Source organism: Poecilia mexicana, unplaced genomic scaffold (assembly GCF_051168715.1).
Source record: "Poecilia mexicana isolate PSO_F unplaced genomic scaffold, ASM5116871v1 scaffold_17, whole genome shotgun sequence".
Lineage (NCBI taxonomy): Eukaryota > Metazoa > Chordata > Actinopteri > Cyprinodontiformes > Poeciliidae > Poecilia > Poecilia mexicana.
This window is the reverse complement of record NW_028263386.1, coordinates 13,564,885-13,587,523: the sequence shown is the minus strand read 5'-3', so window position 1 is coordinate 13,587,523 and position 22,639 is coordinate 13,564,885. Positions and strand designations below refer to the sequence as shown.

Sequence of the window (22,639 nt, the reverse complement as noted above, 5' to 3'; positions counted from 1 at the left end):
CCCGAGTGTCTGTCTGTTCTTTGTCGTTTCCTGCAAGCATCTTCACAGTTCCTCTGACACAAAAAAAAAAAAAAAAAAAGACAAGAGGGTCGTGAACCGAACATCGAAGTCCAGGTGGTTGGACTAAAAACATCCTTAAAAGCAGGAAAGTTGAAACACGTATAACAAGATAAAATATCTCAAATAAGAATAAACTAAGACATCCATGAAAACATGTGAAGTATAACCTAAAATAAAATGTAATTTAAAAGTCAGCAGTACGCCAAATTCTTTTTCCCCATAATCAAAAAAGAAATGTTAATTAGATATCTATCACCGTGTAACGAATCAAGAGTTTCACTTTAGTTTGAATCACTAAAATAAGGTGAGAAAATTGTTTTGCAGTTCATCTTTATCAAGTCGGGACAGGAACTTTTAAATAAAAATTTTAAATAATGTTGAATTATGGCATGGAACGTTCCATTCCAGTCTTCTTAAGTACCACAAATAGCCCATTACTAGTTTTACAAAAAGACATCACCCAAGTCTGCCTTTGCTGGTATACTTCGACCATCAAAATAAATTCCTGCCCCTGCCTATATAAATAGTAGAGGTACGCAGGAACAACTCAAGATTGTGCTCTTCTCATTCATGCAGATCTATCTGTGCTGATCTAAGCTCTTGATTTATTGGTCCACTACATTCTGACCATCAATGGTCAAGACCAAAAGAATGAGATCCCGGACAGCAAGTGGTCGAAAGGTTGGTTGAATGGCCTCAGCCAACCAACAGATGTGGCGTAGATCTCCATCACCTGCGGAGCCACTGCTTCTCTGCATCGGCTGGAGTCAGCTGAGGTGCTTTGAGCATCTCAACACGATGCCAATGGATGGAGAACCGAGACACGGTCAGGAAATGCTGAAGGGAGTCACCAGCGTGAAGAGAGAGCCGCTGTGGAGAGAGGACTGTGTAGGCTGGACGGACGCTATAACAGTTTACACCTTTACATTTTTAAAAGCTTGAAAAGTGAAATGAAAGCAGAAACAAACGCAACACAGATTCAGTTTTAGACATATTTAACTTTGTGAGTTATAAATACGAAATAAACACGTCTCACTAAACAAAAATGACAAAAACAAGTAGAAAAATATCGGTGGCAGCTCGCTTAACAGCTTATCCACTAATAGCGTCACAACAATTATCAGGCTAATATCTTTACCATCCTGTCCCTCAAGCAGTTTTTAAAAACAACAGTGCAGTCTTTTCTTCAAGTACCACCAACCAAAGTATTAAAAATGAAATCAACTTTCCTTACCAAAGGAAAAATTGTAGTTATGTCCACTATTACATGTCCCCCTCCCCTACAACTGTTAAAAGTTATGTAAAGTACAAACCACTTTATGCACCGCTTAAAATGTTCTAGTTGGCCACAAAATGGCTGCAATCTCTGGAAGGTGAAATACAAACTTGGAGTAAAAATGTCAAACCAACAAAAAAAAACACAGTCATTTGTTTCTCGCAATGTAAATGTCCTCGTTTAACTCTCCAGTGGATCTAAGCATATGTTCTTCACATTCCACCCCCCCCAAAAAAAGTAAACCTGAGATCATCCCAAAGTGTGAAGCCTGCAGCAGACCTGCAGTCTACTTCCAGAAGAGGATGTTCCAGAAAAGCAGCCAGCACGGATAAACCATCAAGGCAATCAGCGGGTATACCAGAGAACCGTACAAGTAGTGGTCCAGGATTCCCTGCGAAATAACCGACAGGTACAACAGCCAGCCGTCCTGGAAGCTAACAGGCATTTCCTCCAGCTCTTGGAAGAAAAACACAGAGAAGAGGAGCGTGAAGGCTGGGCTGAGGATCACCAGGACGACAGCTGACAAAGTTCTGAAGAGAAAGAGAGAAGAGTGGAAAAAAATCTGATCACAGTTCGGATTTATTTTGGCGAGACACAAATGTTGATCAAAGAATGACCGTCGGTGAATTACTTTGGCACGTGGGGTGTAACGAAAGCAGCCACAGGCACCAGGGTGAGAGCCAGGATGAAGCCCAGGGAGAAGTTAATGAGGGCTGTGCAACCCAGTAGGACGGCCAGGTACAGAACGGCAACGAGCTTCAGCACCCTCCAGCCCTGCTCTGTCCCCTCACCCGACAACAACCTGCAACACAACAGAAACTGCCAAAGTGACAGCTGTCTCCGCTTCAATATGGAAGGAAATTCATTTTTACTTGAGGCATGACCAAATCACCTCAACTGATCCAGCTAAGCATGTAGAGCAGTATGTAGCAATGATCAGAGTCTGATCAGAAGAAGTTTTTTTTTTTTTCAGTGTTTGGGGATACAGGAAACATGGCCATAATTGATGTCAGCATAGTGGTAAAAAGTCAAATCTAAAATATCAGAATTAATCCTAATCCACAACACAGGCAAACCTAAATATTTATTTAATCATATTGTTGGTCAGTTCTTATGCTGCGATGTTTGAATGACATCAGATGACTGATTGAATGATGGATGGATTTTAAATCGGTTTGTTGCTCCATTCCCCCTTTGCCAGAATTCATAGCAACTTAACACTTTAGTAGCTCTAGATTTGACTCCTTGTGTCCTTCACCTGGAGCGAAATCATGATACAAATCCTGCCTGCATGTCCGAAATGATCAGAAGTGAATATTACAGAGGACTGATTCTATTTATATTTCAAAGTATCCACATATTGGTTGGACTCAAGATTACATAAATAGGTCTTTGTTTTTTGTCGCCCTTTTAAATTTGTGGCCAACAGTGTCGTTCCGGACACTGTTGGTTAAAAAGACTGAGTATAAATGAAAAAGTCGAGTGTCAGAGGTTGTGTCATTCGGTTACCTGTGTGTGTTATGAGGCAGAGCCAGGCCTGCTGTGTAAACAGCAATGGCTGTGAGGACGACGGCTTCAGTCTCTGAAACCGGGAAGTGTTCGACAGCGATCTCCTGGAAACGGGTTGGCAGGATGTACAGGGCCGCTCCGGTCAGGTGGCTGATCACCAGAGGAGTCAACACTGACAGAACCCCAGGGCTGGACTGCTGCACTCAGGGGGGATTTTATGGGTGAATATGCAGGAACAAAATGCCTTCGTCTGTCATCAATTTATCAGTGTTTCTTTCTAACCTGAGCGATGTCACCAACTCCGTCCGCTGCTACGGCAGGTGGACTGACAAGCTGCACCCAAAGGTCCAACGCCTGGACTTAAAGTCAAGGAGGAGAAATGGAAAGATTGCACAACTAAGATTCAGTCAGTAATGGCAGATGTTTTTTTTACGCTGACTTCAGCTAAAACAAAACAAAAAAAAAAAAAGGTGAAATCATCATCAGAGGATACACGAAGCAGCAGGATGACCGCGAGGAGGCCGAAGGCAGGCATATAGTATCCAATAGAGACAAAGTGGGAAAGTGATGGCATGAGGTAGAAGAAGTAGGACTGGTGAAGGCGTTCCAGAAGATTATTCAGTTTTCGAAACATTCCTTCCAGGAGTCTAAAATGTAAGGAAAAAAAAAAAAAAAAGACATCAGAAATGCTAAAATTTCCAGATATGAATTGAAATTTCATTGACAAAGTTTTAGAAAATAACATTTAATCAGTGAAAAGGCTTTATAATTCCTGATAGCTATCCTTCATTGAGGGAGAAGGAACAAGTGATTAAGGTGCATGAGGTGGTTGGTCAGTGTGCTGTATTCAAGCATATTAATGGAAAATCAAGTGGAAGAAAAATGTTTGATATTACAAGGTTATTCAAAAATTTGTTTATTCTGTATGATATAGAATTTTTTGATATGCACATAAACCTGTAGTACAACATTTTCCTTAATACTCTTGTGATTATTTTAAGCTACATTTTGAACAACAATGTAAAACTTATGCAGTTTAATAAACTTTTAGAGAACAAATTGGAGAAAATAACACATAAAATGCTTTGTATCCTCGAAGCCTGAACATCTGATAAAGAGACATATGTAAGAAAAATATGACTTAGGGTTATGATTAAAAAAAATAAAACAATAAAAAGAACAGCAATCTGCGGTTCTGACCTGCCGACGGTGGTGATGTCGGTCTTGTACTGGCGGAAGCTGTTGATGCCCTTGATGGTGGCCGCCTCTATGTGGTAGCGCAGGAACAAACCGTGGTCTCCCCACGGCCGCCCGCTGGCCTGCTTCATTACCATCAGCATCATGGTCTGGACGGCGTGGCTGTAGCCTGACACACTGTCCCAGTCGTTCCTCTGCAGCTACGGAAGCACCGGCAAATGAAAGTAAAAAGCTATAATCCTTCAGCTCTGCTAACCGGATAACGTTGTATGTGTTTACAGGCCTTTACCCGGCCCTGGATGGTGCAGAGGACTCCTATCTTCTGGCAGAAAGCGTAGAAAAGGTTTGCCAAATCCAGGTTTGGCAACTGGCCATTGAGGCCTTCCAGTATTATGTCCAAACTGGTGATGACGTCACTGCTGAGCTCCAAGGACAGAGCAGCCTGGATTGAGCCACCGCGTCCTTGTAATGGAGACCAGTCCATTCCTGGAATATAAAAAAACAAAAAAAAACAAAAAAAAAAACACACGCACCAAGATGCATTGTTTTTGACTAAATCAAGTACATGTGACTTGCTCCTCTTACTCGAGGATCTCTGCTATTTATTTTGACGGGATGATCACCTGTAGTGTTGGTGTGGTGGTAGCTCTCCAACCAGGCCTGCATACCAATCAAGTCATGCTCGTTCACAAGGAAAATAATGTCCTTGGCCCAAAAAACCTGACCTGGCAACCACAGAAGAATTACCTGAGTCATCGGCACTGAATTTAAGTGACAAATCTTTTCAAGGTTTTCCAGATTGTCGCTGAACAGTCAGAAGGTGCACTACTCACTGCGGAAGTAGTGAGCCAAGCCCAGCAGCAGCCCCACAGCCTGGTTGTTGTTGTCGCCGGGGCTGCAAGGAGCACTGAGCACCAGGGCTTCAGTTCGTGGAGCTCGAGGGGCGCGAAGGATCCCGTAGACATTTGTACCTTTCACAATCTATTAAGAACGGTACAGTCAGTCAATATTTGAGAGAAATAAAAAGAGAAGAGAGTGCAAATGTAGGAAATTAACTGTGGCAATAAACTTACATATCTCTCTTTATTTTCATCTGGAAAGGGCAGCGTGCGAGAGAAGCTCTGGGTGAACACCTCCAGCCCTTGAGCCTGCATCGTTTTCACCAGCCAATCCACCGGCATCCCACTGCAAAGATGTCAACCTCATGTTGGGATTTTCAATTAAATCAACAGACAAGATAATCATTAGAAAAAGAAAAAAAAAAAAACATACCCAACTTTCTTCTTGTGAGCAGCAAACTCTTTGCCTGTGGCCAGAGCTCTTTCTCCTGAAGGGAAGCGCTCCTCCACCATGGTGGACCCCATGGCATTCTCCGACATGTATGTTCGCAACGTGAACGGCTCAAACGCTAACCCCATAAACCAGCACACACCGGCGAAGTAGCAAAGTGCACTGGCATGCAGAAAGAGAAGAAGGAAAATTATTTACAAAACTGAGCCAAAATGTAAAACTGTAGTCCTGTTTAAGAACAGGAATATTTCTAATTTCGAAAATTTAAGCAAAATTTTAGAGGAACTTAACACTAAAAACTTTCAGCTAAGGGATATAACCTTTACTCAAAGACAGCACTTCTTAACATTGTTTGACCTCAAGCGTAATATGGATCTAAACAAATTATCTAAGCAAAGTGATCTATAAATAAAACTAGTTGATGGATCTAATTCTTATGCTTCACATGGACTTCATTAAAAACTTTTAGACGACAGAAAGAGATCACAAGACAGTCTGGATCCTATAAAAATAAAGGATGTTATTAAAATGATGAAACACAAAACAAAGCTGAATAAGACCCAGTTGCGACTGACACTCACCAGATCGGAGCATTGAGGCGGGTCAAAAGGTTGATCAAAGCCCGTCTCCTGTTGGGATCAGACAGCAGTCCCATCTTCTCGTTTCCTACACCGGGTCCTGCAGGAAGCGTACATACACGTCGACTAAGAAATACACTTTAATAATCTTTATCTTAAGAAGTTATAATGTGGAACATAATCGCATATATTACTGTCACACGCTCCAAAACAAACATACATATTGAGTTTTCATTCATTGATCAAACTGTTGTCTCAACAGTATTCATGACAGCTCTTCTGTGATTAGCCTTATGCTAACCAGTTACCAAGCAAGTTTTCTGAGTTTGTAAATTTCCCGAAACACGTATTCATCCTCAATAAGGATCTGTTTTTGGTGACGAAGATGTGTCTTATAACGTTTCAAATATACGAAAGCTTACCTCAGAATAGTGGTGACATTCACCTGCAGAGGCGAGGTTTCATCAGAGCAGCAGCTGGCTAAAAGTCGGTGCTATTTCCTTGTTTTAGTGGGAATGTATTTACTGCGGACCGACTTCCGCTAACAAAATGCATCGAAATAAAACTGAAAATGAACAAATAACACAAAGGTAATCTTTAAATGAAAAATGAAAAGAAAAAAAATAATAAAAGTAGCTCCCATTTAATTGTTTAGAAGCCTTTTAGTCCCTCCCAATTTAAATTGATATTAGGAAGCCGATCCAACTGTTTAAAGTTGCATACCTCGATTTAATTTTGCTCATAAAAATAAAACAAAAACCTTGTAAATTCAGAGTAATATGTACGCTTCACTGAAAGAACAAGGTATTACATTTATTGTGTTTCTGTAACTTCAACAACAAAGTAAAACTCCTCTGGATTAAAAGGATAGAGGCAAAATAAATAAATTCTTGCCTCAGCAAATTGGCACAGAAATGGTTTTGTTGGCTTGAGGGAGAGCAAATATAAACTGACAAAAATATGACTACAAGATAGATGTATATATTTTATTTACAGCATTTTAACTGCTTCTCATACCTATTTCCATTTTGTTCCCATCCATCTAAACAATCTCATAAAACAAATTATTTATTCAGATTTCATATACAAGAAGCAAACTGACATCTTCATTGTTAGGCTTATTTACGTACAAAAGTATAAAGAAACGCTTCTAATGAAATAAATGAAAGCAAACAGTTTCTTTCAGAATCCCAGTGCAGATGTTACTCTCTGGAGAGCACCGACGCTTCTTGGAGGTGCTGCCTCACCACCTCATCCAGCACCTTGCTCACAGATTTACAAGCAGTCATTGCGGCTTCAATCAGAGTTTCCAGGTGGTCCTGATGAAGTCGAGCGTCCATCTGAACGAGAGCAATCTGTCCTCCTCGGGGCAGCAGCGCCAAAGCCAGAGAACTCACTCCTCCGCTCTCCTCAGCATAGCAAAGGTCGGCAAGGGGAGTCTCGTCGACAAAACCTACGGTGCAGGCGCAGACGTAGTCTCTCATGGGGATGCCTGCATCAATGACTGCCAATGTGGCTGCATTCACACATACGCTGTAGTTCCCTCCATCTGACTGTAGAATCTGGAAGAGAAAACATATTTTTAATGCAACACAGTCGGTGGGACTTAGCAAACCTTCAGTTTTTAATTTACCTTTCAGTTTTTAATTTACCTTCACATAGATGTCTATCTGAGAGCGCGGGAAGAGCTGGGTCATCACAGCAGCTTCAAACGTCTGCTTCAGGTGGAGACTCATCTCGGTGGATTTGCGATCTCCGTGTGGTCTCCTCTTCCTCTCAGCTGTGCTGAACGTGGCCATGCTGTACTGGCAATTGATAACTGCTCGATCGTGAAGAGCCCGACTTCTGGAGCCCCGCATCTGAGGCAGACACAGACAATAATGTCAAATAATTAAAGGCCAGCTATTAAAGGTATGGTAAATCAACCTAGGGATGGTTATAATATTCAGGAAGGACTAAAGAAATGCAGAAACACCAGTTCCCTTGCCCACACAGAGTATATCATTATGTTACCAAACAATCCCAAACAAATATGAATAAAAAATTATTTTGGAACAGATAACCCATGCCAACAGTAAGATGCTGGGTTAGTATCAAATATCAAGTCCCAATTACCCTTGGATCTTCTTGATGCCCAGAGAAGGGTGTGGTTTCTCTGCAACTTTAATATTAAAGTTGGTGAGTATACGTACAGGTGATTTTGAGTGCATATTTTGGATGCTGTGTGGATTAGAGAAAATCTCAAATAAATTAAAAGTTGCCCAACAAATAAACTTAATATTAAATGGGTTGTGCGTCATTCCTCCCCACATTACTATGGCATATATGCTGATAATTTACATTTCTGAGGGTAACAGCATCCAACTAAATATCTTTATCCTGGATAAATAGATGTAGAACATATTGTTACCATACAGGTCTTGTTCCAATTTTTGATATTTTATAAGAATGTATTAGAATTTATAAAATAAAACTATTTTAATACAGCAAAACTCCCATAGCCTAATTCTGATAGGCTATCAGAATTAGGCTATCAGTACTGGTTTACAAGAGTACAACAGTACTGTTGTTTTTTATAGTACCGCCTATAAAAACAATACTATTGTTTTGATAGACCTTTCCCTAGACTCACATGATTTAATTAAATGAAAATGAAATGACAAAAATGCTATAAATTGAATTAGAGGGAAGCCGTCTTTACACATGTAAAGCCTAACTGTAAGAAAAAAATCAATCTTTTAACAGAAAATATGATTGGATTTTTTTTTTTTTTAATTACGAATGAACCTTTTTTAACCTTCATTTTAAAGTTACGGCCTTCTAACAAGAGGTAATTTCTTTAAAATAACGGGAATTTATTTAATTACTCTGCTCTGCTGTGCCATTCACTTCTCCAGATGTACTTACCTCGTGCGGACCGTAGACGACAGCCAGAGCCTTGGTGTTTCCTTGCTCTAAATAAGCAGACCCGTCAGCCTGGGCAAACACTCCCATACGGGCCTGAACTTTCCGTAGTTCGGTGGCTTTTCTTCCATCCAGGCGGTATCCTTGATCAGAGAGCAGCTCTAAGCCCGCCATGTTTCCGTAAGTTTCACAGCAACGCCACAACCCACGTGGTTTTACTGCTACACTACATTACCCATCAAACACTTAGGAGAAGATCTACGGCAAAACCAAAGAGCCAAAACCCTACAGATGCGAAATCTTGTTTACAAACGTATCTTATCCACATGGATATTTTTGGATAATTTATTTGTTGAAGGGTAGAGGGAATTTATTTCATAAAACAAAAACACAAAATAGAGTATTTTCTATTAATATAAGAAATTATTTTTGTGTGTGTGTGTTTTTAATCATTTACAATGGGACTTAAATAAGTTTAGATGTGACTTTAATAACAGCTTTGAATAAATTGTGACTATATAAACAATAATTAGTCTCTGTATAGTTAAAGATTTATAATTTTGTTTCCATTTTTAATATGTACTCATCATGAAATACAGGTAAAATTAAAATGCATTTAAAATTGGAATTATTACTAAAACGAGCAAATGTGGTAAAAAAAAATGAATAAAAATATATTCTAACAAAATAATTTAAGTATTTGATTTATATTAGCATGTATGTTGTTTCTTTTTATATTACTGTTGAGTAAAAAAAAAAATCAGATTTTTCAGACTTCCCAGCGCAAAAAATAACAACCCCCCTTTTTACCGATTCCTCTGATAACCGGTATAGAGCGCTTTGAACTCATGGAGTGTCCATCCTTCAAAAAATAATAAATAAATAAATAAATAAATAGGACGACCAAAGCTGAAATAAGATAGTTGTCAAACTTAAACACTTTTAAAAATAAAATTTATTAGCATCTCTAACGTGTATAAATAAAAACATATGAAACAATGCATATATGGATGTTATGAGCTTAACAGGAACAGGGTTACATGTGATACAAAGGAGCAGTCTTCAGTTTAGCCAGTGTTCTGTGAGACAAACTTTGAAATCAAGCTTTCAAACACGCATACCTAGGAGTTGCAAACCTGTCACAAGAATTCAACAAATTTATTTGGGGTGATATATAATAAATATGTCATATATATATATGTGTATATTTCCCTTTCGCTCTTAAAATTTTAAAACATCTTCTTCAATACATAAAAAAAAAATATTAATAGTGCTCAGGCACAAAGCGTGAACACTATGCACACTGACCTTTTTGATTTAAAACACTCCAAATCCTCAAAAAGGATTTTATTCATTTATATCCCTTTAATGAATATCTATTCTCCCCACAGACTTATGACAAAAAGTTCTGAGGGAACCCAAAAATTGAGGGGCAAAGACTAACCTTGAACACAACAACAAAAAACAAACCCCCAACCAAAACCAGCAAGATGGCGGAGTATATCATTTAAATGCAACTATCCAACTCCAAATTCAGCAAACACACAGATGGACTTGCATTGTATTTAATGCAAGCTTTGCCAGCTGCAATCTCCAAATGTGTGAAGGTGTGGGAAAAACAAAAAAACAAAAACAAAAGTGAAATCTGTTTGGGGGGTTGATTTGGCTTTCAGAGGCAAAAAGCAAAGAAAAGAAAGAGCTTCTTTTTTTTGTCAGCCAGATACTTTCTGTTTGGTCATGCTTTATACACTCAATATTTCTTTGTTGTAAAAACTGCAATATGCACCAAACGGACCAAATATTGCTGGGTACGCTGCCTCAACTTAGTGGGATGTGGACATCGAAATTACACTGACGATGAAAAAAGAAAAGCAAAACAACCCACTGCACTGTGTGCCAAATGACCTCCTAAGTCAGAGTGTGGACCGTTACTGGCCACAATCTCAATCTCAATTTTTCCACTCCCTTTCAAAAAATAAAAAAACAAAAAAACATATCACATTTCAGTTGGGAACAAATACATCCAAAAACTAACTGCCTTCAAAGTGACAAAAACAGAAAAGTAAAAACAAAGAGTGACTTGTCTGCTTTAATACGCAGGTGTTTTTGACGGTGAGAAGTTTTCAACACTCAAGGAACACGGCGACCTCTTTCAGCCTTGTGGAATGAAGGGACTACGTAGATCTGGGAAAAAAAAAAAAAAAAAAAGAAAAAAAAAAGAAGATGGTCCTCATTCCATCCCAAGTCTTTTAGAAGAGTGCAAAGGTCCCCGTTATGATTCCCTGATATATCCATGTTCTTCTGTCTTAAAAATCTGCGAACTCTTTTGCACATTTGTCCGTTACAGAAATGCGGATAGTCTCCTCCTCGTAATCGTCGAAGTTGCTCGTGTCCCCGGGGCCTCTGCACTTTGGTATGAATGGAGCTTCCACCTGGAAGAACAAGAGGAGTTTGATGAGGTTTATATTCCTACTCACACTGTCTGTAAGGACAACTAACTGGGAAGCTGTCAAATACTAAGCCTCTGTTGTAAAGTAAAAAGTAAAAAAAAGTTAAAGACAGATTTTTTTTTTTTACTCAATCTTGGTGGAGAAAGAAAGCAAGTGGAGAGAGTGGAGAATGGGGGTAATGAGCTCATGTTTGAACGCCATCATAAGGACTCTAGTTGCAGAGTTCTGAATGTATCGGAGCCTCTGTAGGTTTTTGCTAGACGTCCCGATGAGAAGTGCATTCCAGTAGTCCAGTCTGGAGGAGATAAACGACATGGACCAGCTGTTCGGGGTTTGAGGAAGAGAACAGGGTGGAGTTTGGAGACATTCCGGAGGTCACAGAAGGAGGCTTTGCAAGAGCGGTTGGCATGAAATTCAAAAGTGAGGTAGAGATCCTTTTTTACACAAAGATGATCTGTGACTGTTGATGAAAGACCAGCTGTCACAAAAGATCCAGGTATAAATCTGGCTGATTATTGTCTGGTAAGTAACCATTTTAACTGGTTGCTTACCAGACAAAGACACAATTGTTCAGGCTTTTTCAGAAATGTTCAATCAGTCTGACGTCAGGAACATTACAGAAAATTAAAATTGGCCTCCTTCGTCTATTCCAACACATTTTTGATCCAGTTAGCTTCACTGTCATGTTGGAACACCCTAGTGCAATAATTTTGGACTGATCTGATGGAAGGAATTTTTTTTTTAGGATGAAGAACAGCAAACACCAAGCCTATCATAATATGGAGCACAAGTGACATACCCATTGTAAAGTACGTTTAACATCAATATGGACTGAATAGGTCATTACTTACATCTGGTAGGAATTTCAGGTCAAGTGCCCTTTTAAAAATACATTTAATGAAAAAACGTGTTGATAAGTTCAACACCTATTATAACCCAATACGTGTGATTCTGATTCAATTTGGATGACAAAAAAAAATCCATAAATCCAATCCTTATGCCCCAAATAAATGGTAAACGTCTTTGAGTTGTTCCATATAAAGTCAGTAAACCTCCAAAAGGAGACAGCTTTAAAAGACATCATCAAAACATCACATTAATAAAGATAAGCACATGCAAACTTTACTGACACTCTACAATGGGGGGGGGTTGATCCTCTTGCTTCAGTAGCACATTTAATTGTCCCTTTTAGACATTTTATATAGAAGCATAATAAAAATACAACATGCCCAAATCTCTCTAAAAACCCCACTAATTAATGTCTTCGGGGGGATTAACTCTGATTAAGAGGCATCCAACTTACTCTGTTTATTTCCCTGAGTGAACGACTAGTCTGCTGTGCTCGTCTCACTGTATGAACACTTATCTCGCGCGTTCAAATTAACCAAAACGTTAAAGGGTATTAACAAAAATGGGCCGCCAAATTAATCAAACCGTGGAAACAAATCTTATCTCATGCTCAGGCAATACTATTTCATGCTCACCATGTGGTAAAGCAATGCTATCAAGAGCATTAAATGTTTTTTTGTTTTTTACAATCAAGCTTCTGCATGCATGTAGTGATGTTAGGTTACTTTGATGAAGAAAATGAATCTTCGTCTTGTGTGACTTTCTCCTCCACCAAATTATCTCTTAAACTGACTACTAAAACTCTCGGCTCTCATTGCATTCTTTATGCTCTACATCATTATTTTCCACACTGAATCTTTAAACACTCTTCGGCATAAATCAAAGCAAGTCTAAAGCCAGATAGCACACTTTAAAAAACACAAGCAGCAGCTGAAACGGTCACATTTCTTAGCACAAATTGAAACGTTTTGTGCAATTTTTTAACAGACCAGTTAACACACCTCCATCAGCTTTATATTTACTAAATACTGAGTGTGTTGGCTGCCAGAGTGACACACACGAAAACATATGACATGTTTGTGTGCAAACTAAGAAAGTGGAACAGTGAAATAGCAACTGCTGGCTGGGATTTCAGTTTTTGAAAAATGATTAATATCAATGTAACGTAATACTTTTCATTTTAAGAGTCTACAGAGGCCAGTTAAAAACAAACTTTTTGTTATTTGAAATATTAAAGACCACTTTTGCTACCTTTAATGTGACAAATACAGTAGATCCTTGTGAAATGCAAAAAAAATAAAAAAATAAAAATAGATGGAATAATCTGGGTGTATAAATGTGCTTTACCTTAAACTAAAACTTTGTTGAATCAGTCTTTCAATTAGTTTCAACCGTCAAGACTTCTGGAGAACTCAGCCGCAATATAACAACATATGGAACAACAGTCACATTTGTAAAGTCTGATTCTTCTCCATAATTGATAAAAACAAGATGGAAACCGGTGATGAAGACTACCAAGAGCTTGAGGGCGACACTGAGGAAGCTGCAGGGATTTCTGATCAGTACCGATTTTGTTCGAGTGACTCCTGGATTCCTGAAAACTCCCTCCAGACAGTAAGTAGTCTTGTGGAGGGACGCGTCATAGTCTGATAAACCAAAGTTAAACTTTTTGAGCACAATTTCAAAAGGTCATTATGGCAACAAAAGAAATAAACACAAAGCATCAAATGAATGCTATACTTTCTAGAAACACCACCTGGCGTAATACCTGGGAAACTTTATGAGCAAAACGGCCAAAAACCCAAACAAGCATAAATCAATAAGCGGTTAACATGGGTCGGGCTCATAATGGTTATTGTTGTTATAAAACACGGCTTACCTTTCGCTCGTAGATTGCGATCCAGTCTGTTGTGGAAAACCATTTGTGGCCTTTGATGTCGTTGACGCCGTTCTTCAGGTTTCCGTAGCGTTTGGTCAGGTCCACCTGCAGCAAGTTTCTTAACAGGTCCTTCAAGTCAGAGCTGAAGTGGGATGGGAATCGTACCTGAAGGGAAGAAAAGAAAGCTTAAGAACTTCAGCAGGTCTTAAACTGTGGCTCTTCATAAATTCTACATGCAATACTTGGGAGAAAAACCATCAAGGATCGAACATCCTTTCCATTTTTGAAGTTTCTTAAAGTGAATAAACTATTCAGGATTCAAATCTTGAGATTTAAAAAAAAAAAAAAAATTGTTTCAGATTAAATTATTGGTGTTGTTTTGGAATTGTTAAACCCTCTTCAGTCTTTCGCCATATATCTAAATTCAGACATGATATAACGACACAGATGTAGAAAAAAAAATAAAGGTATTTTTAGCATAGTCTTTAATTCATAAAACAATTTCAAAGAATTAGTAAGCAATTTAAAGCAGAGATCTAGAATTAAATAGTATTAGTTAGATCCAGATCAGTTCTATGGACTACTCACTGAACATTAATATCATCAATTTTCTAATTACATAAATGGAGATAGATGAGAAAAATAGCATAACGTCAGTTATGTTATGGGCAGCTTTTGGTTTCCTAGTCAAGATTTTATTTTTTTTTCCACATTCAGATTTTGTGTTTTCAAAATTAAATAAGGAAAAAAATATGGAAAAAATGTTATTCTATACTCCACTTTCTTTCTGTCATATTTATCCAGACCTGGAACATACTAAAGCCAAATTCCATATTTCATCATACTCTGCAGTAGCTCTGGAGTATGTAAATTCCCCTCGAGGAAAATTCCTTCTCACCTTTCCAGACACTATCTTTTCATAGATCTGAATCGGCTGATCTGCAAAGAACGGAGGGTAACCAGCTGCCATTTCGTAGATGAGAACTCCGAGGGCCCACCAGTCCACGGCTTTGTTATAGCCCTGAAACAGACCAGGCAGATGTCTAAAACAAACAAGCCTTCTGACATCATGAAAGTGTGCATTTTTTGTTGGATCTAAATCTAATAAACACAGGTGTTAAACGTCCCAGGCAGAAAAAAGAAAGAAAAAAAAAACAAAAAAAAAAACAACCAAAGACTGACCTGCGAACAAATAAACACTAGATTTAAATGCTCGGAGGCATATATTTTATGTGCTCCGACACTTTTTAAATGAGTGGTTACAGCAACACAGTTAATGTTAAAATACAACAAATAGTTGTATGAAGTTTGAATGAAGATTAAACCGGAGGGCAGAGAGCAAAGCAGCCTCACATGCTGAGCAAAAAGTCTTTGAAATCAGTGAAAAAGGTTGCGTATCAATCTACTGGGTGAAGAAAAAGGCTTGAAAATTGTTTCTCCAGGGAAACACACTGACTATATCCGTTACTTCCGGCAGAACAAAGTCTCTTAGTTGTGTCAACTTTTGGTCTATTTCTGACTTTTTTTTTTTTTTTTTCTAAGCAAACGAGCAAAGTGCTGTGCTTAGCAAGGTTTACATTTATCTAAATCAGCAAAGACGGATGTTAACATCAGATATGAACAGGGCCAATGGTTAAGCTGGTTAAACATTGATGGGAGGGGCTGGAAGGCAACATGGTTTCATAATAACTCATAAGTCAACAAAAAATAAAATGCCTTTACTCCCAGCAGCGAATACCAGAGTAAATGGGTATATGGGATGCTTGTAATTGCACAGCAATATAATTTTATTGGCAATGCATAAATCCGTCTATTTTAGGCCTGAAACCATTAAGGTCGTGTCTGTGAAGATGTGAAAGTGACAGAGGAAAGAATTACTGGTATTACACTTGGGAAGAACTGGAAAGGGCAATTAGAAAAGTACTACAGGGGTTTTATGTTCTTTAGGGGGGAAAAGTATATCATAATCAACTAAACAATTCAAGTTTATACTTTGCTTAGAATGATCTCTGGCGCGAGGTATTCTGGTGTTCCACACAACGTCCAGGTTCTTCCTTTTACTCTCTTGGCAAATCCAAAGTCTGTCACCTGAAAATTGTAGGGAAAATGCCGCATTACTGACCTCTACCCGTTTTGCAAAATGCTCCAGCATCATAAATTCATGGTCTGCACTGCAAGCTCACCTGAAGGTAGCCATGGTTGTCAATGAGAAGATTCTCAGGTTTTAGATCTCTGTAGATGAGGTCTAATGAATGTAGGTACTCAAACGTCAGCACTATCTGGGCGCCGTAAAATCGTGCGTGTGGCTCACTGGAAATTGAGAGATGTGCGTTTAGCATAAAGAGAAAAGGGGGGGAGACATTTGGAAGAAAATGTAGAAAGAGTTTAATCTAGCATAAACCACATAAAAACCCAACAAAAAAAACAAGCCAAGGCACCACTGCACAGCAACACTTTGTATAATTTACATTTAATCCTCACCTGAATCTTCCAATTCGTCTTAAATGAGAGAACATCTCTCCTCCTGGAATGTACTCCATTACCATGTACAAATTGGAGTTGTCCTAGAAATGAAAGAGGCTCCTAAATGTTCCAGAAGACCAATTAAAGGATTTTTTTTTTTTTTTTTTTTAAATTTCTACATGTCAAGATAAGCAAAGCATACCTTAAAGGCGTACTCGAGTGTGACGATAAAAGGAAAGCTCACAGCTTGTAATATCCTCTTCTCGTTTAATGTGTGTTCTATTTGCTTAAGTTTCACCACCTGACAGATGCAGAGATAAGATTGTCAATCAGATCCCGCCAATGGAAGAGTAAGAGGAACTCAAGCAGGCAAGGCAACTTGGAGCTACTAATAATCTATTTTTCTAAAGTAACACTGTAATTCATAATGTAAAGATAAAAATGCCATTTTTAAGTACAAAAGTGACTATGTTCTTGGCTGTGATAAATGGCACAGTTTTACTAAACCCTAAACATTTTTACTGCATATAGCAATAATACTTGTTGGAAAATAAAGCTATAGTCTTAATAAAGCTGCCACCAACCTTCTGCTTGTCCAGGATTTTCATGGCAAAGTACTGTTCTGTCTCTGTGTGTTTGACCAGCATGACTCTTCCAAATGAGCCTGTACCAAGAGTCTTTATCCTGTCAAAGTCCTCTAGGCACGTTGAGCACTGTGGAAACAACCTCGGGTTATTACTGTATGTGCCAAGACAACAAAGGTTACGTTTAACAAACAAATCAGGCTGACCTGTGGTGGGTTTTCCCATTTCCGTAAGAAATCTTCTTTGGCTTTAGCCAGAAACTCTTTAACTGGAAGAAAAATGAGACGCACCACAGACAGAGTGAGCTGGCATATATTTAGTTTGTGTAGAAGCAATTTTGCATTCAGGTTCACCACACGTTTGGGGCTTAACTGGTCTTAGCAAATAGACCGAGGAGAAGAGGAGAAGGGAAGAAAAGTAGGAAATGGAAAAACTCAAGTCAAGGAGGAAGAACACAAGCAGAGTTAGCTCTCATCTGGATATGAAATGAAAGGAAAGGAAGGAAACAAAAACACAAGACAACAATACCAATGAGGTGACAGGCAGATGAGTGATGCATGCCAAGAAACTCAGCATTTCTGTTATTTAGTAGTCTAAGTCAAACAGGAAAAAACATCCCTCAGAAACCACAGGATTTGTTTCTCTGGGCATCACCTCTGGTAGAAAACACTTACAGGAGGATGTTAGTCATTTCACCCCTTTACCATTACATACTTTTGCAGTTTTGGTTGATTTGTACGACAACTTTTTCCAGGTATGGAAATAAGCCGTCTAAAATTCACATCAATTAGTACCTGGCTTTAAAAATGTATTTTTTAAATGCTTTGACAACCGATAATTGAGTGTTGGGTCATGTTCTGTTTTTGACTTGTAAGCTGTGAGTAAATGTCACTCATTATTAAATTAATACGGGCTCCACAATATAAGGAAAACAAGAAATGTTGATTGCATTGCTAAATATTTGCCAAAAATGACACCAATTTTATTTAAGTCAAATTTCTTTCACTTTGTCGTTATCGTGAATACCCCACTTCTCTGTTGGAGTTCTTTCAGACTGAGGTCTTAATCAGACAGAGGAAGTCCGTCCACCTGAACAAACATATGAGCGTAACAAGCACAGTTGGAATGCACTGCACCTGACATAGTCTACCAAATATTACCTGCAAGCAGTTCTTTGCACTTATGATTATGATGAAATTGTGATGATGAATATAACTGATACATTACGCGGCTCTATTTTTGGATCTAGTCTGCCATATTTTACAACGGTTGTTTGGCCCAAACGGAGATCAGAACCACAAGCCTTGAAAACAGGTAGTAAGATTAAGAGATGCACCGATAGGGCTTTTCCTGTTCTGGGTTTCTATTAGGTCTGATGAATAATTGTGCTTAGGCCTATAAACATATAATTACAATATATTGTGAGAGACGCGCTTAACATCAATAGATAATACGTCTGATAGAATTTTCAATAATTCACTGAACTCTGATCCAGAACCGCACAGCATTCTGGGGGATGTAGGCAGAGGAAAGGCTTTAGCCACACAACCTCTCTAGGACACATGAGCAAGGTGGGTAACATCAACCAACTCACTCTTTGGTTACCTAGCAACAGCCTGTTCGGGTTTTGCCTCATAACTGCTTAAAAATAAAAAACAACAGCGTGGAGTGAAAACTGTGGATGAAACAGGAAAAGTCACATCAACAGACTGGCTGTATTTCAGACATTTAAGAAAAAAAAAAAAAATCAATAATTATGGATAGACTGATAATATGAGCCATGTCATCCAGCTTTATTTAAAATTGTGTTATTTAGATTGTGGGATCATTTTTCTTTTTGACTGATCAAATGACTTCAACACCAGGATAAATTCACTGATGCATAATGATTAGGCACAGTGCTATGCTTACCAGTGAGAAGTGGGAGTATGTTAGGACGAGATGGCAACAGCTGGGTGCAAAAGTACAAATTGGTGAAGGGGAGAACAGACCCGGAGCCTTTTAAGGAGTCTCACAAAACAAGCTTAAAATTTAAGCAAAAAACAAACCAATGTATAGGAAATACACCGTAGATATCCAGATTGAGAGTGCAAAAAAACAACAAAAAGAACATACAAAAAAAAAAAAAAAAAGATCAAATCACATGAAAAGCAAACACGTCTAGCAAGTTTCCACAATGAACCCTTTGCTGTTCGGCTAGTCTGATCTCTTTTTTTTTTTTTTTTTTTTTAAGCATACCAAATGTGTCTATAGATCACCATGGTTTTGCAGGAACAATCACCCACATGGATGGGATGATACAGAAGAAAAGACAGAGAAAAATAAAACACAAGAGTTCAAGTACACAATAAGTATAGAACAACATCTACAAATGCCAAGCATATGTTGCGAAAGAAAAGCAACAGGAATGAGAACAAAGTTGATAATCACTTCAGGAATCTGAACAGAGACTAACTGTCTATGGTGGCAGTCGAAGAACAGGTGTAATAAAATGGAATGCAGCAGAAAAGTCGGTCATGCACATTAAAACAGATCAAAATGATAACACAGGAAAAGAAAATGTGCTTCGAAGTAAAAATATTGTTCAAATAAAAATATGAAACAAATTCAAATGAAACAAATTTGCTTCAAGACTTTATAGAAGAATTGCAACCAAGCCTTCAGCTAGACGACCATCTCTAATTCCAGTGCTAAAACTGAGCTGGGCATACCATGGTTGAGTTATGCTGGCCTATCCTGTTACAGTACAGTGTGAACATTGTACATGGAAGTACTGTGGAGCAAAATAGGTGACGCAAAGGCAAGTGTTTAATCCTGCTGTCCTACTGTGAGTGTGTGGTGGCTCCACGATCCGTTCCAGTCAGAGACATCTTTATGTACAGTAAACATATACCACTGTAGGTAACCAGGTCACCCCTTCCAGAGTGGCTACACTCCAGAAAGATCTACAGCTCAGGGCACTGTGTCAGCGTAAACAGGTTTAAGAGTCAGGGATCGTAGCTGGATTCAGAAGGAGTGGCTGCAAGTTTAGATACTCTACACTGATCTGATTGTCTTCTCTGCGAGTGTGTGTTTGTGTGAGTGCTGCTGGTTGGCAGAATTCACCATGCCTGCCTGGTGTCTCTCAACAGGTCAATAAATCTCAAACAAATGTGCTCACAGCATCATAAAGTGACTTTACTTTAAACGAACTCGGGCCATAACTGCACACAGACGGTTTGTGTGTTTTCAAGATGGGAAACTTTCCGTGAACTGCAAATCAAAACAACACCCGCACTCCAAGCTTCCCAGTTTGCAACCAGGGGTATGATCTACAACATAAGCTCTTCGGCAATGATCAGCTGCACACATCAGGGTATAGGAGCGTAAAGCAACACCGGCCTAGGCCGAGTTACGTCAAAGCGTTCAAAGCTTGTAATACCCCTTATCCTCTGACGAAGGTCCGATGACAAGCTGCTACAGTCAATGACGAGCTGAGTGTGAGAAGTGAACCCTGATGGACTTTTACCACAGCACGATTAGAGAAGAGGGGCTTTGAACAAACAGAAATGGCACGATTCAGTGTTTGCATGCTTGTGCTGGGCAGACAAGAGCAAGGGTCCCAGTTTTATGAATGGAAAGAGGGAATTTGTCATTTCTTCACCATATTTGGGCATGTTGCTGTACAGAGGGAGAAAGCTTTGTTTACGAAGCTAAGAATAAAAACGTGACAGCAGAGCCCTGGAGAGGGGGCAGAAACAGCCCCACACTGCCTTCAGAGAAAATTTAATGCCCATTTAGAACAATTATTCACGGCTCTCTGGTTTAACGCTGCAGATTGAAGATCATCAGTGCAAAGTTCCTGTCTGACACAGCTGGCTGTGTTGAAAAGCAGCCTGAGGCCAAACATACTATAAGACAACAACATTTTCCACCAGGGATGTTGAGGCAATGATGGGCTACGGTTTTTTTTTTTTCTCTCTCTCTCGCTCTCTCACCCATTTCCAAGTATTTTCGACAGGAAAAGATTGCAATGTATGGCTGCAACTGTAGAAGGCCTTTACTGCTAACACCACAATCATGAGGGACAGAGGGGCCTTCAGAGGGCTAAGGCTAATCCCCCCCACCACCATGCAGGCTAAAGTTAGCGGGCTAGCTAAGTTCCAGGGAAAACAAAATCACCCCCTTTGAATTAGCTAATTTCAAAAATGCAACAATAAATAACTTAAACAAATCCCCAATGCGTTTTAACTGCCCGTCCACGGTGTGATTACTATTGCTGGATTCCAAGACATGGAAGCAAAACGGTTTGGGCAACATTTAAATTACAAAGATACAACAAAATACAAGAAATGTGTATTCAGTCATTTGTGGTTGATAATGTTGAGAATGTGTGACGAGTGAGATGTAAAACAATTTGCCAGTTTGGACTATTCTAAACAGAGTTTAAAGCTAGCTAGCAACTGGAAAGAGTTAAGACAAACAGGACTTATAAAACACCACCGAAGCTGACCGATAGCTAGGACTCACCGCTCTCCAGTTCGTTGCCCTTCTTGGCGGTTGCAGCGTTCCCCATGGTTTGGAAGTCGCTCCGACTAAGAGGAGATGGCGGCGGCTAGCTAACCTTCCTGCTGGTGTTTTTTTTTTTTAATTATTATTATTCTTATTATTTTTGGAGCTCTTTAAAACAGTTGAAACCGAATCAACGTAAACAGTTACTCCTGTCGGATCAAATGATGTCCCGTATCCCTTCTTGCCCGTCCTCTCGCTCTTCTTCCTTCTGTCTCCCCCCTCCTTCCCGCTGGAAGATTTCCACTGCTGCTACTTCATTGATGTCTGCGCGGCTGACATGAAGCTAGCGGTCACTCGTATATCAGGCTATAAGCTGCTGCTGCTTCTACTCCAGCCCTCTCCGGCTGCTCAGCCGCATTCTGGGTGCTGAGCTCAGGACTTGGATTGGCCCGAGATGTCGGTGACAAGATACCAGACCATGTTGGCTTCCGCGTCTTTTTGAAGTAACACAATTGTGTCCACAGTTAAAGGATGGCATGCCAGTTCTTTGACTTACGTTTGCTTGTTCTGTGTTCCAGTTGTATCAATCGTGAGTAGGAAGAAATTAAAACTTTGCAGTTTCGCTGTAGGATATCATAAGTTTGAAGCGGCCATACTGAAGGAATATGTTAATGTTTTAGTATTTACTGTTTTTTAACAAATTATTAATACTAAATCAGCGTTGTTCTATCTACCGAACAAGTGTGTTTTTACTTCAGTTTCTTTACACAATATAAAAAAAAAGTTCTGCTAAAGAAGCTGACTGTGACCGATATGCATATTAATGGAATGTTAAGTAGTAGTAGAAGGAAAATGTGTGGTTTTAAAAAAAAAAAAAGCACAAACAACAGGGATATTAGCAGCACTGACCGTTAATATATGGGTCACAAATTGCCAGGCCGGGACAGCAACTGGAATCAGTGCCTCAAGAGTCACCACATACAGATTAAGGGTGAACCGATTTATCGGCCAACGGATTTATCGGTGATCGGACAATTTTTTACACGTGAAGCCGATCTTATCCACCAATGTTATCAACCTTGGCAAGATCTAAAAATCAGCCACTATGC

At 39.2% G+C, this 22,639-nt stretch overlaps 3 protein-coding genes across 3 annotated transcripts; all 3 read right to left on the bottom strand.

The window, feature by feature from the left end:
- Window positions 1–1,038: 1,038 nt before the first annotated feature.
- gpaa1 (glycosylphosphatidylinositol anchor attachment 1) lies at window positions 1,039–6,732 on the bottom strand. The gene is made up of 13 exons (XM_015008890.2): window positions 6,333–6,732; window positions 5,914–6,010; window positions 5,315–5,494; window positions 5,116–5,227; window positions 4,876–5,023; window positions 4,666–4,767; window positions 4,332–4,528; window positions 4,046–4,242; window positions 3,339–3,492; window positions 3,128–3,199; window positions 2,846–3,042; window positions 1,968–2,138; window positions 1,039–1,866 (listed from the first exon to the last, which is right to left on the bottom strand). The coding sequence occupies exons 2-13, from the start codon at window positions 5,985–5,987 to the stop codon at window positions 1,623–1,625; spliced, it is 1,848 nt and encodes a 615-aa protein (XP_014864376.1). The 5' UTR covers window positions 5,988–6,010; window positions 6,333–6,732; the 3' UTR covers window positions 1,039–1,622.
- Window positions 6,733–6,882: 150 nt separating this feature from the next.
- Window positions 6,883–9,045, bottom strand: exosc4 (exosome component 4). Its single transcript, XM_015008945.2, has 3 exons — window positions 8,818–9,045; window positions 7,563–7,769; window positions 6,883–7,472 (listed from the first exon to the last, which is right to left on the bottom strand). The coding sequence occupies exons 1-3, from the start codon at window positions 8,986–8,988 to the stop codon at window positions 7,113–7,115; spliced, it is 738 nt and encodes a 245-aa protein (XP_014864431.1). The 5' UTR covers window positions 8,989–9,045; the 3' UTR covers window positions 6,883–7,112.
- A 1,938-nt stretch (window positions 9,046–10,983) lies between these two features.
- On the bottom strand, window positions 10,984–22,065 carry prkacbb (protein kinase, cAMP-dependent, catalytic, beta b). Its single transcript, XM_015008935.2, has 10 exons — window positions 21,549–22,065; window positions 17,246–17,307; window positions 17,040–17,168; window positions 16,658–16,756; window positions 16,474–16,556; window positions 16,176–16,302; window positions 15,985–16,080; window positions 14,891–15,013; window positions 13,993–14,157; window positions 10,984–11,246 (listed from the first exon to the last, which is right to left on the bottom strand). Exons 1-10 carry the CDS (start codon window positions 21,592–21,594, stop codon window positions 11,121–11,123), a joined length of 1,056 nt encoding a protein of 351 aa, XP_014864421.1. The 5' UTR covers window positions 21,595–22,065; the 3' UTR covers window positions 10,984–11,120.
- Window positions 22,066–22,639: the final 574 nt, after the last annotated feature.

Bases quoted from the DNA above. Each gene is read 5' to 3' on its own strand.
- prkacbb (XM_015008935.2), bottom strand. From the start codon at position 21,594: ATGGGGAACGCTGCAACCGCCAAGAAGGGCAACGAACTGGAGAGCG. The intron at 17,308-21,548 runs GTGAGTCCTAGC...TTTTTCTTCCAG, and splicing joins GGGCAACGAACTGGAGAGCG to TTAAAGAGTTTCTGGCTAAA. The intron at 16,757-17,039 runs GTTGGTGGCAGC...TGCATCTGTCAG, and splicing joins AAATCCTGGACAAGCAGAAG to GTGGTGAAACTTAAGCAAAT.
- gpaa1 (XM_015008890.2), bottom strand. From the start codon at position 5,987: ATGGGACTGCTGTCTGATCCCAACAGGAGACGGGCTTTGATCAACCTT. The intron at 4,768-4,875 runs GTGAGTAGTGCA...TGTGGTTGCCAG, and splicing joins CTTGGCTCACTACTTCCGCA to GTCAGGTTTTTTGGGCCAAG. The intron at 3,200-3,338 runs GTATCCTCTGAT...CTTTAAGTCCAG, and splicing joins CGGTCATCCTGCTGCTTCGT to GCGTTGGACCTTTGGGTGCA.
- exosc4 (XM_015008945.2), bottom strand. From the start codon at position 8,988: ATGGCGGGCTTAGAGCTGCTCTCTGATCAAGGATACCGCCTGGATGGA. The intron at 7,770-8,817 runs GTAAGTACATCT...TGTCTGCCTCAG, and splicing joins TCGTCTACGGTCCGCACGAG to ATGCGGGGCTCCAGAAGTCG. The intron at 7,473-7,562 runs GTAAATTAAAAA...TTTCTCTTCCAG, and splicing joins AGATAGACATCTATGTGAAG to ATTCTACAGTCAGATGGAGG.